The sequence below is a fragment of the Bombina bombina genome, chromosome 1, assembly GCF_027579735.1.
Source record: "Bombina bombina isolate aBomBom1 chromosome 1, aBomBom1.pri, whole genome shotgun sequence".
Taxonomy (NCBI): Eukaryota; Metazoa; Chordata; class Amphibia; order Anura; family Bombinatoridae; genus Bombina; species Bombina bombina.
In genome coordinates, this window is record NC_069499.1 from 1,433,347,398 (window position 1) to 1,433,366,214 (window position 18,817).

At 41.6% G+C, this 18,817-nt stretch overlaps 1 protein-coding gene across 1 annotated transcript in view; it reads right to left on the reverse strand.

Annotated features, from left to right (window-relative positions):
* Positions 1-18,817, reverse strand: part of SETDB1 (SET domain bifurcated histone lysine methyltransferase 1) — a 475,933-nt gene that overhangs the window by 218,565 nt on the left and 238,551 nt on the right. The window contains exon 19 of the mRNA XM_053705493.1: positions 8,431-8,584. Coding sequence (XP_053561468.1) covers positions 8,431-8,584 — 154 coding nt within the window. The remainder of the gene's footprint in view (positions 1-8,430; positions 8,585-18,817) is intronic.

Consider the following 18,817-nt stretch of genomic DNA (forward strand, 5'->3'; position numbering starts at 1 on the left):
GTCCCTTTAACAACTTCCGCAGAAGTAAACAGTGAGTATCGATCCAAGAGAAAGTTCCCAAAGGAAACACATAATCAGAAAATAAAATCATCCTAACCGGATTAAAGAAAAGAAAGGCAACCCTCAGGTTCACGCCCAAGAAGAAACAGACAAACCGCAGGACCAGCCCAACGCAACCCTGTTCTTCCAAACAAAACTGGGAAGGATCTCAAGAAACAAGACTATAAGGAGATTACTTCATCCCCTTTCGTCTAATGAGGTGAGCCATTCAAAGAAGAAGACTGAGTATTCCTGTAACCATTAAAGGGATACTAAACCCAATTTTTTTATTTCATGATTCAGATAGAGCATGAGATTTTAAGCACCTTTCTAATTTACTACTATTATCAATTTTTCTTTGTTCTCATGCTATCTTGATTTGAAAAAGCAGTACTGTAAGCTTTAGAGCCAGACCATTTTTTGTTCAGCACATGGGTAGAACTTGCTGATTTGTGGCTAAATGTAGCAAACCAATCAGCAGCTCTACCAAGGTGCTGAACTAAAAAATGGGCCGGCTCCTAACCTTTAATTACTGCTTTTTCAAATCAAGATAACATGAGAACAAAGAAAAATTAATAGGAGTAAATTAGAAAGTTGCTTAAAATTGCATGCTCTATCTGAATCATGAAAGAAAAAATGAGGGGTTAGTATCCCTTTAATGATAGGATCCCCTAGCAACTCAAAAACGTGCCTGAAAAGAACTCTAAGGCACACTAGTCTGTAACGAAAGGCACAACACTCAAGGACAGTTACACCCGCAGGAAACTGCACAGGCCCTCCCATGGCCGGGAGACCCGGGAAAAACAATTTATGCTTACCTGATAAATGTATTTCTCTTGTAGTGTAGTCAGTCCACGGGTCATCCATTACTTATGGAATATATCTCTTCCTAACAGGAAGCTGCAAGAGGATCACCCAGCAGAGCTGCTACATAGCTCCTCCCCTCACATGTCATATTCAGTCATTCGACCAAAGCAGACGAGAAAGGAGAAACCATAGGGTGCAGTGGTGACTGGAGTTTAATTAAAATTTAGGTCTGCCTTAAAGACAGGGCGGGCCGTGGACTGACTACACTACAAGAGAAATAAATTTATCAGGTAAGCATAAATTATGTTTTCTCTTGTTAAGTGTAGTCAGTCCATGGGTCATCCATTACTTATGGAATACCAATACCAAAGCTAAAGTACACGGATGAAGGGAGGGACAAGGCAGGAACATTAAACAGAAGGAACCAATGCCTGAAGTACCTTTCTCCCAAAAATAGCCTCCGAAGAAGCAAAAGTGTAAAATTTGTAAAATTTTGAAAAGGTGTGAAGCGAAGACCAAGTCGCAGCCTTGCAAATCTGTTCAACAGAGGCCTCATTTTTAAAGGCCCAGGTGGAAGCCACAGCTCTAGTAGAATGAGCTGTAATCCTTTCAGGAGGCTGCTGTCCAGCAGTCTCATAGGCTAAACGTATTATGCTACAAAGCCAAAAAGAGAGAGAGGTAGCTGAAGCCTTTTGACCTCTTCTCTGTCCAGAGTAAACGACAAACAGGGAAGAAGTTTGACGAAAATCTTTAGTTGCCTGCAAATAGAACTTCAGGGCACGGACTACGTCCAAATTATGCAAAAGTCGTTCCTTCTTTGAAGAAGGGTAAGGACACAATGATGGAACAACAATCTCTTGATTGATATTCCTGTTAGTAACTACCTTAGGTAAGAACCCAGGTTTAGTACGCAGAACTACCTTGTCTGAATGAAAAATCGGATAAGGAGAATCACAATGTAAGGCAGATAACTCAGAGACTCTTCGAGCCGAGGAAATAGCCATCAAAAACAAAACCTTCCAGGATAACAGCTTGATATCAATGGAATGAAGGGGTTCAAATGGAACGCCTTGAAGAACATTAAGAACTAAGTTTAAGCTCCACGGCGGAGCAACAGTCTTAAACACAGGCTTAATCCTAGTTAAAGCCTGACAAAAAGCCTGAACGTCTGGAACTTCAGCCAGACGTTTGTGTAGAAGAATAGACAGAGCAGAAATCTGTCCCTTTAACGAACTAGCAGATAAGCCCTTTTCTAAACCCTCTTGTAGAAAGGACAATATCCTAGGAATCCTAACCTTACTCCATGAGTAACTCTTGGATTCGCACCAATATAAATATTTACGCCATATCTTATGGTAAATTTTTCTGGTAACAGGCTTCCTAGCCTGTATTAAGGTATCAATAACCGACTCCGAGAAGCCACGCTTTGATAGAATCAACCGTTCAATCTCCATGCAGTCAGCCTCAGAGAAATTAGATTTGGATGTTTGAAAGGACCCTGAAATAGAAGGTCCTGTCTCAGAGGCAGAGACCACGGTGGACAGGACGACATGTCCACGCAGGCGCCATCAGAATAACCGAAGCTCTCTCCTGTTTGATCTTGGGAATCAAACGAGGAAGCATCGGGAATGGTGGAAACACATAAGCCATGTTGAAGACCCAAGGGGCTGTCAGAGCATCTATCAGCACCGCTCCCGGGTCCCTGGACCTGGATCCGTAACAAGGAAGCTTGGCGTTCTGGCGAGACGCCATGAGATCCAGATCTGGTTTGCCCCAACGAAGAATCAGTTGAGCAAAGACCTCCGGATGAAGTTCCCACTCCCCCGGATGAAATGTCTGGCGACTTAGAAAATCCGCCTCCCAGTTCTCTACGCCTGGGATGTAAATCGCTGACAGGTGGCAAGAGTGAGACTCTGCCCAGCGAATTATCTTTGAGAACTTCTGGTTCCCCCTTGATGGTTGATGTAAGCCACAGTCGTGATGTTGTCCGACTGAAATCTGATGAACCTCAGAGTTGCTAACTGAGGCCAAGCTAGGAGAGCATTGAATATTGCTCTTAATTCCAGAATATTTATTGGGAGGAGTTTCTCCTCCTGAGTCCATAATCCCTGAGCTTTCAGGGAGTTCCAGACTGCGCCCCAGCCTAGAAGGCTGGCGTCTGTTGTTACAATCGTCCAATCTGGCCTGCGAAAGGTCATCCCCTTGGACAGATGTGGCCGAGAGAGCCACCATAGAAGAGAATCTCTGGTCTCTTGATCCAGACTTAGTAGGGGGGACAAATCTGAGTAATCCCCGTTCCACTGACTTAGCATGCACAATTGCAGCGGTCTGAGATGCAGGCGCGCAAATGGTACTATGTCCATTGCCGCTACCATTAAGCCGATTACTTCCATGCACTGAGCTACTGACGGGTGTGGAATGGAATGAAGGACACGGCAAGCATTTAGAAGTTTTGATAACCTGGCCTCTGTTAGGTAAATTTTCATCTCTACAGAATCTATAAGAGTCCCTAGAAAGGGAACTCTTGTAAGTGGTAATAGAGAACTCTTTTCCACGTTCACCTTCCACCCATGCGACCTCAGAAATGCCAGAACTATCTCTGTATGAGACTTGGCAGTTTGAAAACTTGACGCTTGTATCAGAATGTCGTCTAGGTACGGAGTCACCGCTATGCCTCGCGGTCTTAGTACCGCCAGAAGTGAGCCCAGAACTTTTGTAAAGATTCTTGGAGCCGTAGCTAATCCGAAGGGAAGAGCTACAAACTGGTAATGCCTGTCTAGGAAAGCAAATCTTAGGTACCGATAATGATCCTTGTGAATCGGTATGTGAAGGTAGGCATCCTTTAAATCCACTGTGGTCATGTACTGACCCTCTTGGATCATGGGAAGGATGGTTCGAATAGTTTCCATTTTGAATGATGGAACTCTTAGAAATTTGTTTAGGATTTTTAAGTCCAAGATTGGTCTGAAGGTTCCCTCTTTCTTGGGAACCACAAATAGATTTGAATAGAATCCCTGCCCGTGTTCCGTCCGCGGAACTGGGTGGATCACCCCCATTAGTAAAAGGTCTTGTACACAGCGTAGAAACGCCTCTTTCTTTATTTGGTTTGCTGATAACCTTGAAAGATGAAATCTCCCTCTAGGAGGAGAAGTTTTGAAGTCCAGGAGATATCCCTGAGATATGATCTCCAACGCCCAGGGATCCTGGACATCTCTTGCCCAAGCCTGGGCGAAGAGAGAAAGTCTGCCCCCCACTAGATCCGTTTCCGGATAGGGGCCCTCTCTTCATGAGGTTTCTTGGCCTGCTTGCCCTTGTTCCAGGACTGGTTAACTTTCCAGCCCTGCCTGTAACGAGCAACAGCTTCTTCCTGTTTTGGAGCGGAGGAAGTTGATGCTGCTCCAGCCTTGAAGTTACGAAAGGCACGAAAATTAGACTGTTTGGCCTTTGATTTGGCCCTGTCCTGAGGTAGAGCATGGCCCTTACCTCCCGTAATGTCAGCTATAATTTCTTTCAAGCCGGGCCCGAATAAGGTCTGCCCTTTGAAAGGAATATTAAGCAATTTAGATTTAGAAGTCACGTCAGCTGACCAGGATTTAAGCCATAGCGCTCGGCGCACTTGGATGGCGAATCCGGAGTTCTTAGCCGTAAGCTTGGTTAAATGTACGACGGCATCAGAAACAAATGCGTTAGCTAGCTTAAGTGCTTTAAGCTTGTTCATAATTTCATCCAATGGAGCTGTGCGAATGGCCTCTTTCAGAGACTCAAACCAGAATGCCGCCGCAGCAAGGGGCTGTAAGATAAAACCTTGTTGAACAAACATTTTCTTAAGGTAACCCTCTAATTTCTTATCCATTGGATCTGAAAAGGCACAACTATCCTCCACCGGGATAGTGGTACGCTTAGCTAAAGTAGAAACTGCTCCCTCCACCTTAGGGACCGTCTGCCATAAGTCTTGTGTGGTGGCGTCTATAGGAAACATTTTCCTAAATATGGGAGGAGGGGAAAAGGGCACACCAGGTCTATCCCACTCCTTGCTAATAATCTCTGTAAGCCTTTTAGGTATAGGAAACACGTCAGTACACACCGGTACCGCATAGTATCTATCCAACCTACATAATTTTTGTGGAATTGCAACCGTGTTACAATCATTCAGAGCCGCTAATACCTCCCCTAGCAATATGCGGAGGTTCTCAAGCTTAAATTTAAAATTAGAAATCTCTGAATCCAGTCTCCCTGGATCAGATCCGTCACCCACAGAATGAAGCTCTCCGTCTTCATGTTCTGCAAACTGTGACGCAGTATCTGACATGGCTCTCACCTCATCCGCGCGCTCTGTCCTTAACCCAGAGCTATCGCGCTTGCCTCTTAATTCTGGCAATTTAGATAATACTTCTGTCATAACAGTAGCCATGTCTTGCAAAGTGATTTGTAAGGGCCTCCCTGATGTACTTGGCGCCACAAAATCACGCACCTCCTGAGCGGGAGGCGAAGGTACTGACACGTGAGGAGAGTTAGTCGGCATAACTTCCCCCTCGTTGTCTGGTGATAATTTCTTTACATGTAAAGATTGACTTTTATTTAAAGTAGCATCAATGCAAGTAGTACATACATTTCTATTGGGCTCCACATTGGCCTATAAACATAGTGAACAAAGAGATTCATCTGTGTCAGACATGTTTAAACAGACTAGCAATGAGACTAGCAAGCTTGGAAATACTTTTCTAAATAAATTTACAAGCAATATAAAAAACGCTACTGTGCCTTTAAGAAGCACAAAAAGCTGTCACAGTTGAAATAACAATGAACCAAAATAGTTATAGCAACCAATTTATCACAGTAAATGTATTAAGTTAGCAAAGGATTGCACCCACCAGCAAATGGATGATTAACCCCTTAATACCCAAAAACGGATTAACAATTTAATAATTAACGTTTTTCTCACAGTCAAAACACACTGTCACAGGTCTGCTGTGACTGATTGCCTCCCTCAAAATGAATTTTGAAGACCCCTGAGCTCTCTAGAGACGATCTGGATCATGGAGGATGAAGTAGACAGATTGTGACTGAATTTTTACTGCGCAAAAAAGCGCTAAAATAGGCCCCTCCCACTCATATTACAACAGTGGGGAAGCTCAGAAAACTGTTTCTATGCAGAAAACAAAGATGGCCATGTGGTAAAAATCATGCCCCAATAAGTTTTATCACCAAGTACCTCACAAAAAACGATTAACATGCCAGTAAACGTTTTAAACATACATTTGAAAAGTTATGAATTGTTATTAATAAGCCTGCTACCAGTCGCTTTTACTGCAGTTAAGGCTCATACATTATTTCAGTATTAACAATATTTTCAGAGTCAATTCCATTCCTTAGAAAAATACATTCAGTGTACACACACTCATCAGCCTAATACCAGTCGCTATCACTGCATTTAAGGCTGAACTTACTTTACATTGGTATCAGCAGTATTTTCTCAGTCAATTCCATTCCTCAGAAAAATAATTACTGCACATACCTCATTTGCAGGGGGGGCCTGCATGCTATTCCCCTTCTCTGAAGTTACCTCACTCCTCAGATGAGAACAGCCAGTGGATCTTAGTTACGTCTGCTAAGATCATAGAAAACGCAGGCAGATTCTTCTTCTAATGCTGCCTGAGAATAAACAGCACACTCCGGTGCCATTTAAAATAACAAACTTTTGATTGTAGAAATAAACTAAGTTAAAAAACACCACAGACCTCTCACAGCGACCTATCTAGTTAGGCTGCAAGAGAATGACTGAATATGACATGTGAGGGGAGGAGCTATGTAGCAGCTCTGCTGGGTGATCCTCTTGCAGCTTCCTGTTAGGAAGAGATATATTCCATAAGTAATGGATGACCCGTGGACTGACTACACTTAACAAGAGAAATAGGGCACGAGCAAAACCGCAAATAAATGAGCCTCAGTAACACTACACATAAGCAGGTTGAATCACATAAACAGGATTTAAAAAAAAAAAAAAAAACCCTGTTCAACAATCCCCTTCAGGAGATATTAACCCTTGATTCCAAGATACAAAAGAAGCCCCAATGAGACCCTAAAGTTTAGTAAATTCCGCAAGGTAGGCACCTTACCGGAAAACCTTTGTGTTACAGTACATTCATGAAGAAGTAAATGAAACAATCTTACCGGAATCTACGTTGTGGAAACAGGAACACGGCCCTTTAAGTGTGACGAATAGTAGCATCGCCTCCACCATGGACTTGAGAGATGCAGGATTACTTAAAACTCTCGTCCCATGTCGAAGAGTACTACCCTCCATAAGAGAAAAAACTAATTATTCTGACACTTCTCTGCCAACCTCCTGGGACGAAAGGCAAAGAATGATTGGGGGGGATGAGGAAAGTGGGAGGAGTATTTAAGCCTTTGGCTGGGGTGTCTTTGCCTCCTCCTGTATTTCCCAAAAGTAATAAATGCAGCTGTGGACTCTTTCCGTTTATGAAGAAAAGGAGAATATTTTACATTATAAACGTCCATTAAGTGTGAAACTGCTATTCTAGTATAAACTACTGGTGTTTGTCGTCTGCTCAGTAGTGGTGAGAGTAAGACGTGGCCTGTGTGCTCTGGACAGCCTTCCTACATATGGCAGGAGAGATTTTAAATGCCTTCTAGGTGGCACAATAAAAATATTCCCCAGTGAGTTGTAATATTATTTAACCATTTCCCAAAAGTCCAAGAACGGGGACTATGGAAGGTAAACCAAAAAGGCTAACCGTATTCTTTATCTTGTATATATGCAACAAATTTGGAATATTCTGTGCTTTCCTGAAAAAACATCTGTTAAAACACAATCTAGGATGCATGATTGTGACCAAAGATTTTACTATCAATTACCTTTTCAGAAATGAGTAACAAATCTGGGATATATTGTATTATATTCTCTATAATTTAAAGAAAAAGAAATGCTAAAGCAAAGAGGATGCTATTTATAATAGGTAATGGGGGGTTCTCTTAAGTACTTTGACTTTAGAGGTTTCTACCCCCTTAAAGTTGTGTAATTCCTTTTTCCATAAATTAGGAATTCACTTATTTTGCTGTTACAACAGGAAGTGTGGAAAAGTTAAAAATATGATAATGACTCCAATAAATAATTTTAAAATCACAGTAAACTTACATAGCCTCACCAAATTCCAAAAATAATCCTGTAATATTTAATGGTTATCCTATTTCACAAGCACATTGTTGTTATTCAAAAAACGTGGCACCTCTCAAATAGTGGTGCAGTTAGTTTTGTTTCAGAATAATATTTATATATAAAATATGATTGCTTGTTTAATTAAGAAATATCAATACAATTAAGTTACAAGGACATAGCAGGCTGTCAATACATACAATTCCGTCCAAATGGAAGACAATTTGTGAAATAATATTGGGATACAAATCACAGGAGTTCCTGGCACAAGTGAAAGATAGCTTCAGAATTAGAAGCAATTGTTACCATTACAATCCATGCATATCTTCTGCAAGTACCTTCATACGTATACGTCTATTATACCAGCAGTCCTTGGGAGAAGCTGTGCGTTTAGCTTTGATTATACCCACCTACACTGGCAGGTTTACGTTTTTTATCTTCTTCTATTTCAGATCCCGATGAGATAGTTTGGATTTCATCACTGTCATTCGCCGTGGCTTGTGCAGGAGGCTTTTTGTTACTACCAGCATCACTATCTGAAGTACTGGATAGTGTAAGAACTTCCTAAGGTGCAAAACGACATTTTTTCTTGTTAATCCATATGAACACACTGTACATGACATGACAGATTACAATTATACAGGTTTACTTAGCTACTGACAACTTGGAAATCTAGATTTCACAAAAAATAAAGATAAAGTCTCTACTCCCTACAACACTTAAAGGGATATGAAACCCAAAATTGTTCCTTCACGATTAAGATAAAGAATACAAGTTTAAACAACTTTCCAATTTACTTCTATTATCTAATTTGTTTAGTTCTCTTTGTATACTTTGTTGAAAAACATACCTAGATAGGCTCAGGAGCTGGGAGTTAGATGCTGATTGATGGCTGCACACATAAATGCCTCTTTTCATTGGCTTGCTGATGTGTTCAGCTAGCTCCCAGTAATGCATTGCTGCTCCTTCAAAAAAACAATACCAAGAGAATGAAGCAAATTTGATTATATAAGTAAAATGGAAAGTTGCTCTACCTGAATCGTAAAAGAAAAAAGGTGGGTTTTATGTTCCTTTAATTTTAGATGGACAAAAGGAAAATACATGTATCCAGGGTAGTTGATCAAAATAAATGACTGGAACAAATATATAACTATAAAAGTGACAAAACAAAGAATAAATTGGACATTAAAGCCAAAATGTATTTTCAATAAAACGTTTAAAGGGATAGTCTAGTCAAAATTAAACTTTAATGATTCAGATAGAGCAGGCAATTTCAATCAACTTTGTAATTTACTCCTATTATCATTTTTTTATTTGTTCTCTTAGTTTCTTTATTTGAAAAAGCAGGAATGTAAGCATAGGAGCCGGCCCATTTTTGGTTCAGCACCTGGGTAACATTTTCTGATTGGTGTCTAAATGTAGCCGCCAATCAGCAAGCACTACCCAGGTGCTTAACCAAAAATGGGCCAGCTCCTAAGCTTACATTCAAATAAAGATACCAAGAAAAATTGATAATATGGGTAAATTAGAACATTGCTTAAAATGCTGTATATAAATCATGAAAGTTTAATTTTGACCAGACCCGTCCTCAGGACCCTTAACAGGCCAGATATTCATTGTCTTAACCCCTTAGTGAATCAGAGCACTTTTCCATTTTCTGACTGTCTGGGATCAGGGCTATTTTTAAATTTCTGCGATGTTTGTGTTTAGCTGTAATTTTCCTCTTACTCATTCATTTACTGTACCCACACATATTATATACTGTTTTTATCGCCATTAAATGGACTTTCTAAAGATACCATTATTTTCATCATATCTTATAATTTACTATTAAAAAAAAAAAAGAGGAAAAAATGGAAAAAAACACACTTTAACTTTGACCCCCAAAATCTGTTACACATCTACAACCACCAAAAAAAACACCCATGTTAAATAGTTTCTAAATTTTGTCCTGAGTTTAGAAATACCCAATGTTTACATGTTCTTTGCAAGTTATAGGGCAATAAATACAAGTAACACTTTCCTATTTCCAAGTGAAAATATCCCAATAAAGGGATATAAAAGAGCTCTGGTGTTTGGAAAGAAAAAAAAAAAATATACAATTTAAAACCAAATATTATACTTTTGATATAGTAGATTAGGTCTACCGTATTAGTCCTGTTTACTGTCCATATACTGGTGGTAAATAGGGAATAGAGATGTCCTCTTGAAAGAGATGATGAATCAGGCTGCTCCTCTTGATCCCAGAGAGTGTGGAACAACTGTTGAAGAAGAATAGAAAGAGGGCGCCACAATAGTGTGATATCGTCTGGAATGCAGGTACAGGTAAAAGTAGGTATTATGCTTACCAGATGGTGTGGCACTGTACTGTGACCAGTGCAAGAGAGCAGGCTAGCACTTAACAGTGGCTAGTACACTGTAGGAGCTAGGCTCCAAAAGCACTTGTTCTAGTTGAAACTTGGTATTTATCTCCTGTTGTCTGGACTTCAGGTGCTGCAAAGGAGTAATCTTATGTGTGTTGTTCAGTGGGTATATATGAACCACAACACAGACAACTTCAAATAATTTTTATTTGAAGTTGTCTGTGTTGTGGTTCATATATACCCACTGAACAACACACATAAGATTACTCCTTTGCAGCACCTGAAGTCCAGACAACAGGAGATAAATACCAAGTTGCAGCTAGAACAAGTGCCTTTGGAGCCTGGCTCCTACAGTGTACTAGCCACTGTTAAGTGCTAGCCTGCTCTCTTGCACTGGTCACAGTACAGTGCCACACCATCTGGTAAGCATAATACCTACTTTTACCTGTAACTGCATTCCAGACGATATCACGCTATTGTGGCGCCCTCTTTCTATTCTACTTTCCTATTTCCAAACCACTTTTTTTTCAAAATTAGCGCTAGTTACATTTAGACACTGATATCTTTCAGGAATCCCTGAAAATCCCTTGACATATATATTTTTTAGAAGACATCCCAAAGTATTGATCTAGGCCCATTTTGGTATATTTCATGCCACCATTTCACCGCCAAATTCACTTTTTCACAAATTTTTTCACAAACTTTAGGTTTCTCACTGAAATAATTTACAAACAACTTGTGCAATTATGGCATAAATGGTTGTAAATGCTTCTCTGGGACCCCCTTTGTTCAAAAATAGGAGACTTATATGGCTTTGGTCTTGCTTTTTGGTAATTAGAAGGCCGCTAAATGCCACTGCGCACCACACGTGCATTATGCCCAGCAGTGAAGGGGCTAATTAGGAAGCGTGTAGGGTTAATTTTAGCTTTAGTGTAGTGTAGTAGACAACCCAAAGTATTGATCTAGGCCCATTTTGGAATATTTCATGACACCATTTCACCGCCAAATGCAATCAAATAATAAAAAAAAAAAAAACGGTTAAATTTTTCACAATTTTAGGTTTCTCGCTGAAATTATTTGCAAACAGCTTGTGCAATTATGGCACAAATGGTTGTAAATGCTTCTCTAGGATCCCCTTTGTTCAGAAATAGCAGACATATATGGCTTTGGCGTTGCTTTTTGGTAATAAGAAGGCCGCTAAATGCTGCTGCGCACCAGACTTGTAATATGCCCAGCAGTTAAGGGGTTAATTAGGTAGCTTTTAGAGTTAATTTTTAGCTTTAGTGTAGAGATCAGCCTCCCACCCCCTGATCCCTCCCTGACCCCCCTCAAACAGCTCTTCCCTCACCCACATAACAATTGTCACCGCCATCTTAAGTACTTGCAGAAAGTCTGCCAGTACTGAAATAAAAAGCATTTTTTTTTTATTTTATTTTTTTACATACAGTCTGCAGTGATGGATTCCCCCTTAGCCCCCAACCTCCCTGATCCCCCCCCCCCCATACATACAACAAAGGTTTTTTTTTTTTTTTTTTTTTTTTTTATATCAAACATTTGTTTTCTGTAGTGTTTAATTGCACAGAAGAAATCAATACAATCTCTTCCAATAGAGGGCGCTAATCAAAAGATTAAAAATAAATAAATTATGCTTACCTGATAAATTAATTTCTTTTACGATATGACTAGTCTACGGATTTCATCCTTACTTGTGGGATATTAACCTCCTGCTAACAGGAAGTGGCAAAGAGCACCACAGCAGAGCTGTATATATAGCTCCTCCCTTCCCCTCCCTCTCCAGTCATTCGACCGAAGTTAAGGAAGAGAAAGGAAAAGCCAAAGGTGCAGAGGTGACTGAAGTTTAACTAAAATAAAATATATACCCGTCTTAAAAAATGACAGGGTGGGCCGTGGACTCGTCATATCGGAAAATAAATTAATTTATCAGGTAAGCATAAATTTATTTTTATTTTACAAAGATATAACGAGTCCACGGATTTCATCCTTACTTGTGGGATACCAATACCAAAGCTATAGGACACTAATGAAAGAGAGGGACAAGACAGGAACCTAAACGGAAGGCACCACTGCTTGAATAACTTTTCTCCCAAAAACAGCCTTAGAAGAAGCAAAAGTATCAAATTTGGAAAATTTGGAAAAAGTGTGAAGAGACGACCAAGTCGCAGCCTTACAGATCTGTTCAACAGAAGCATCGTTTTTAAAGGCCCATGTGGAAGCCACAGCCCTAGTAGAATGAGCCGCAATTCTTTCAGGAGGCTGCTGTCCAGCAGTCTCATATGCCAGGCAGATGATACTCCTCAGCCAAAAAGAAAGAGAGGAAGCGTAGCTTTCTGACCCCTACGCTTTACAGAATAAACAATGAATAATGAAGATGATTGACGGAAATCCTTAGTCGCCTGTAAGTAAAACTTCAAGGCACGGACCACGTCCAGATTATGTAACAGACGCTCCTTCTTAGAAGAAGGATTAGGACACAAGGAAGGAACAACAATTTCCTGATAAATATTCTTATTAGAAACAACCTTAGGAAAAAAAACAGGTTTGGTACGCAAAACCACCTTATCAGAATGAAATATAAGATAAGGCGAATCACATTGTAACGCTGAAAGCTCAGAAACTCTACGAGCAGAAGAAATAGCAACCAAAAACAAAACTTTCCAAGATAGCAATTTAATATCTATGGAATGCATGGGTTCAAACGGAACCCCTTGAAGAACTCGAAGAACTAAATTCAAACTCCAGGGAGGAGTAATTGGTCTAAATACAGGCTTAATTCTGGTTAGAGCCTGACAAAAAGACTGAACATCTGGCACATCTGCCAAATGTTTGTGAAGCAAAATTGACAAAACAGAAATCTGTCCCTTTAAGGAACTTGCTGATAACCCTTTCTCCAAACCTTCTTGGAGAAAAGACAGAATCCTGGGAATCCTGACTTTACTCCATGAGTAACCCTTGGATTCACACCAATAAAGATATGTACGCCATATCTTATGATATATCTTTCTAGTGACAGGCTTACGAGCCTGTATCAAAGTATCGATGACCGAATCAGAGAATCCCCGCTTAGATAAAATCAAGCGTTCAATCTCCAAGCAGTCAGCTGCAGAGAATTTAGATTTGGATGTTGGAAAGGTCCTTGAATTAGAAGGTCCTGTCTCAAAGGAAGTTTCCACGGTGGCAGAGAGGACATGTCCACTAGATCCGCATACCAAGTCCTGCCTGGCCACGCAGGCGCTATCAGTATTACTGAAGCTCTCTCCTGTTTGATCCGAGCAATCACGCGTGGCAGGAGAGGGAACGGTGGAAACACATAAGCTAGGCTGAACGACCAAGGCACTGCCAGGGCATCTATCAGTTTGTCCTGAGGATCCCTCGACCTGGATCCGTAACGTGGAAACTTGGCATTCTGGCGAGATGCCATCAGATTTAATTCCGGTCTGCCCCATTGTCGAATCAATGAGGCAAACACCTACGGGTGGAGTTCCCCCTCCCCCGAATGAAAAGTCAGGCGACTTAGAAAATCCGCTTCCCAGTTCTCTACTCCTGGCATGTAGATTGCTGATAGATAGCAAGAGTGGGCCTCCGCCCATCGGATTATCTTGATACTTCTATAAAGAACTACTTGTTCCCCCTGATGATTGATATACGCCACAGTCGTGATATTGTCAAACTGGAATCTTATGAATTTGGCCGAAGCCAACTGAGGCCACGCCTGAAGCGCATTGAATATTGCTCTCAGTTCCAGAATATTGATTGGAAGTAGAGACTCCACCTGAGTCCAAACACCCTGAGCCTTCAGGGAATTGCAGACTGCACCCCAGCCCAGAAGGCTGACGTCCGTTGTCACTATCACCCATGATTGTCTGCAGAAACACGTCCCCTGGGACAGATGATCCGGCGACAACCACCAAAGAATTCGCATAGTCCCCATTCCACTGTCCGAGCATGCACAGCTGCAGTGGTCTGAGATGAAAGCGAGCAAACGGAATGATGTCCATTGCTGCTACCATTAATTCAATGACCTCCATACACTGAGCCACTGATGGCCGAGGAATGGACTGAAGTGCTCGGCAAGGATTTAGAATCTTTGATTTTTTGACCTCCGTCAGAAATATTTTCATGTCTACCGAGTCTATCAGAGTTCCCAAGAAGGGAACCCTTGTCCGTGGAACTAGTGAACTCTTTTCTATGTTCACCTTCCAACCGTGAGATTTTGTTAGATAAGTTGATGCCTGAATCAAAATAGCGTCCAGATAAAGCTGCTATGCCCCGCGGTCTGAGAACCACTAGAAGGGACCCTAGAACCTTTGTGAAGATTCTGGGTGCTGTGGCCAACCCGAAGGGAAGAGCCACGAACTGATAATGTTTGTCCAGAAAGGCAAACCTTAGGAACTGATGATGATCCTTGTGCATAGGGATATGAAGGTATGCATCCTTCAAGTCCACGGTAGTCATATATTGATGGATCATTGATAAGATTGTTCGTATAGTCTCCATCTTGAACGAAGGGAAATTTGTTTAGACACTTGAGATCTAACATTGGTCTGAACGTTCCCTCTTTTTTGGGAACCACGAAAAGAATTGAGTAAAACCCCTGTCCCAATTTTGGAAAGGGACAAATTACTCCCATGGTATAGAGGTCTTTAACACAGCGTAAGAACGCCTCTCTTTTTATCTGGTCTACAGACAATCATGAAAGATGAAATCTCCCTCTTGGGAGAAAATCCTTGAATTCTAGTTGATACCAGTGGATCACGATTTCCAATGCCCAGGGGTCCTGAACATCTCTTGCCCAAGCCTGAGCAAAGAAAGAAAGTCTGACCCCTACTAGATCCGGTCCCGGATCGGGGGCCGCCCCTTCATGCTGTCTTAGCAGCAGCAGCGGGCTTCTTGGATTGTTTACCTTTATTCCAAGCCTGGTTGGGTCTCCAGACGGACTTGGATTGAGCAAAATTCCCTTCCTGCTTTGTGGAGGAAGAGGAAGCAGAGGGCACTCCTTTAAAATTTCAAAAGGAACGAAAAATATTTTGTTTACCCCTCATCTTAACAGACCTGTCCTGAGGTAGGGCGTGGCCTTTACCTCCAGTAAAGTCAGAAATGATTTCCTTCAATTCAGGCCCGAATAGGGTCTTACCCTTGAAAGGAATAGCTAAAAGCTTAGATTTTTATCAGCTGACCACGATTTGAGCCATAACTCTCTACGCGCTAAAATGGCAAAGCCTGCATTTTTCATTGCTAATTTAGCAATTTGAAAAGCGGCATCTGTAATAAAGGAATTGGCTAGCTTGAGAGTGTTCTATCCAAAATGTCCTCTAATGGGGTCTCAACCTTCAGAGACTCTTCTAGAGCATCAAACCAAAAAGCTGCTGCAGTAGTTACTGGAACAATGCAGGCTGTAGGTTGTAAAAGAAAACCCTGATGAATAAATAATTACTTTAGAAGACCCTCTAACTTCTTTTCCATAGGGTCTTTGAAAGCACAACTGTCCTCGATAGGTATAGTTGTACGCTTAGCCAGGGTAGATATAGCTCTCTCCACCTTAGGGACCGACTGCCAAGAGTCCCGAATGGTGTCTGATATGGGAAACATTTTCTTAAAAAGGAAATTTATGCTTACCTGATAAATTGATTTCTTCTACGATACGAGTCCACGGATTTCATCCTTACTTGTGGGAATATTATCCTCCTGCTAACAGGAAGTGGCAAAGAGCACCACAGCAGAGCTCTATATATAGCTCCTCCATTCCCCTCCAGTCATTCGACCAAAAGTTATAGGAAGAGAAAGGAAAAAACTAAAAGGTGCAGAGGTGACTAAAGTTGTAAATAAAAAATAATCTGTCTTAAATTGACGGGGAGGGCCGTGGACTCGTCGTATCGTAGAAGAAATAAATTTATCAGGTAAGCATAAATTTCCTTTTCTTCTACAAGATACGAGTCCACGGATTTCATCCTTACTTGTGGGATACAATACCAAAGCAACAGGACACGGATGAAAGGGAGGGACAAGACAGAGACCTAAACAGAAGGCACCACTGCTTGAAGAACTTTTCTCCCAAAAACAGCCCCAGAAGAAGCAAAAGTATCAAATTTGTAACATTTGGAAAAAGTGTGAAGGGACGACCAAGTCGCAGCCTTACAAATCTGTTCAACAGATGCATCATTTTTAAAGGCCCATGTGGAAGCCACAGCCCTAGTAGAATGAGCCGTAATTCTTTCAGGAGGCTGCTGTCCAGCAGTCTCATATGCCAGGCGGATGATACTTCTTAGCCAAAAAGAAAGAGAGGAAGTCGTAGCTTTCTGACCCCTACGCTTTGCAGAATAAACAATTAATAATGAAGATGATTGACGGAAATCCTTAGTTGCCTGTAAATAAAACTTTAAGGCGCGGACCACGTCCAGGTTAAGTAACAGACGCTCCTTCTTAGAAGGATTAGGACACAATGAAGGAACAACAATTTCCTGATTAATATTCTTATTAGAAACTACCTTAGGGAGAAACCCAGGTTTAGTATGAAAACCACCTTATCAGAATGAAGTATGAGATAAGGCGAATCGCACTGTAACGCTGAAAGCTCAGAAACTCTTCGAGCAGAAGAAATAGCAACCAAAAACAGAACTTTCTAAGATAATAACTTAATATCTATGGAATGCAAAGGTTCAAACGGAACCCCTTGAAGAACTCGAAGAACTAAATTCAAACTCCAGGGAGGAGTAATTGGTCTAAATACAGGCTTAATTCTGGTTAGAGCCTGACAAAAAGACTGAACATCTGGCACATCTGCCAAACGCTTGTGAATGAAAATTGACAACGCAGAAATTTGTCCCTTTAAGGAACTAGCTGATAAACCTTTCTCCAATCCTTCTTGGAGAAAAGACAGAATCCTAGGAATCCTAACCTTACTCCATGAGTAGACCTTGGATTCAAACCAATAAAGATATTTACGCCATATCTTATGATAAATTTTTCTAGTGACAGGCTTTCTAGCCTGTATCAAAGTACTGATAACTGAACCAGAAAATCCTCGCTTCGATAAAATCAAGTGTTCAATCTCCACGCAGTCAGCTGCAGAGAAATTAGATTTGGATGTTGGAAAGGACCTTGAATGAGAAGGTCCTCTCTCAAAGAAAGTTTCCCCGGTGGTAGAGAGAACATGTCCACTAGATCCGCATACCAAGTCCTGCGTGGCCACGCAGGCGCTATCAGGATCACTGAAGCTCTCTCCTGTTTGATTCAAGCAATCATGCGTGGAAGGAGAGGAAACGGTGGAAACACATAAGCTAGGCTGAACGACCAAGGCACTGCCAAGGCATCTATCAGTTCGGCCTGAGGATACCTCGACCTGGATCCGTATCTTGGAAGCTTGGCATTCTGTCGAGATGCCATCAGATCCAATTCCGGTTTGCCCCATCGAAGAATCAATGAGGCAAATACCTCCGGGTGGAGTTCCCACTCCCCCGGATGAAAAGTTTGTCGACTTAGAAAATCCGCTTCCCAGTTCTCTACTCCTGGGATGTAGAATGCTGACAGATGACAAGAGTGGGCCTCCGCCCAATGGATTATCTTGGATACCTCTCTCATCGCTAAGGAACTCCTTGTTCCCCCCTGATGATTGATATAGGCCACAGTAGTGATGTTGTCCGACTGGAATCTGATGAATTTTGCCGAAGCCAACTGAGGCCACGCCTGAAGCGCATTGAATATTGATCTCAGTTCCAGAATATTGATTGGAAGTAGAGACTCCACCTGAGTCCAAGCACCCTGAGCCTTCAGGGAATTCCAGACTGCACCCCAGCCCAGAAGGCTGACGTCCGTTGTCACTTTCACCCATGAGGGTCTGCGGAAACAAGTCCCCTGGGACAGATGATCCAGCGACAACCACCAAAGAAGAGAGTCTCTGGTTTCTTGATCTAGATTTATCTGAGGAGATAAATCTGCATAATCCCCATTCCACTGTCCGAGCATGCACAGCTGCAGCGGTCTGAGATGAAAGCGAGCAAACGGAATGATGTCCATTGCCGCTACCATTAATCCAATTACCTCCATACACTGAGCCACTGATGGCCGAGGAATGGACTGGAGTGCTCGGCAAGTATTTAGAATCTTTGATTTTCTGACCTCCGTCAGAAATATCTTCATGGCTACCGAGTCTATCAGAGTTCCCAAGAAAGGAACCCTTGTCTGTGGAACAAGAGAACTTTTCTCTATGTTCACCTTCCAACCGTGAGTTCTCAGAAAAGACAACACTGTGTCCGTGTGAGATTTTGTCAGATGATATGTTGACGCCTGGATCAGAATATCGTCAATGAGTAGAACCCCTGTCCCTGTTCCAATTTTGGAACTGGACAAATTACTCCCATGGTAAAAAGGTATTTTACACAGTGTAAGAACGCCTCTCTTTTTATCTGGTTTGCAGATA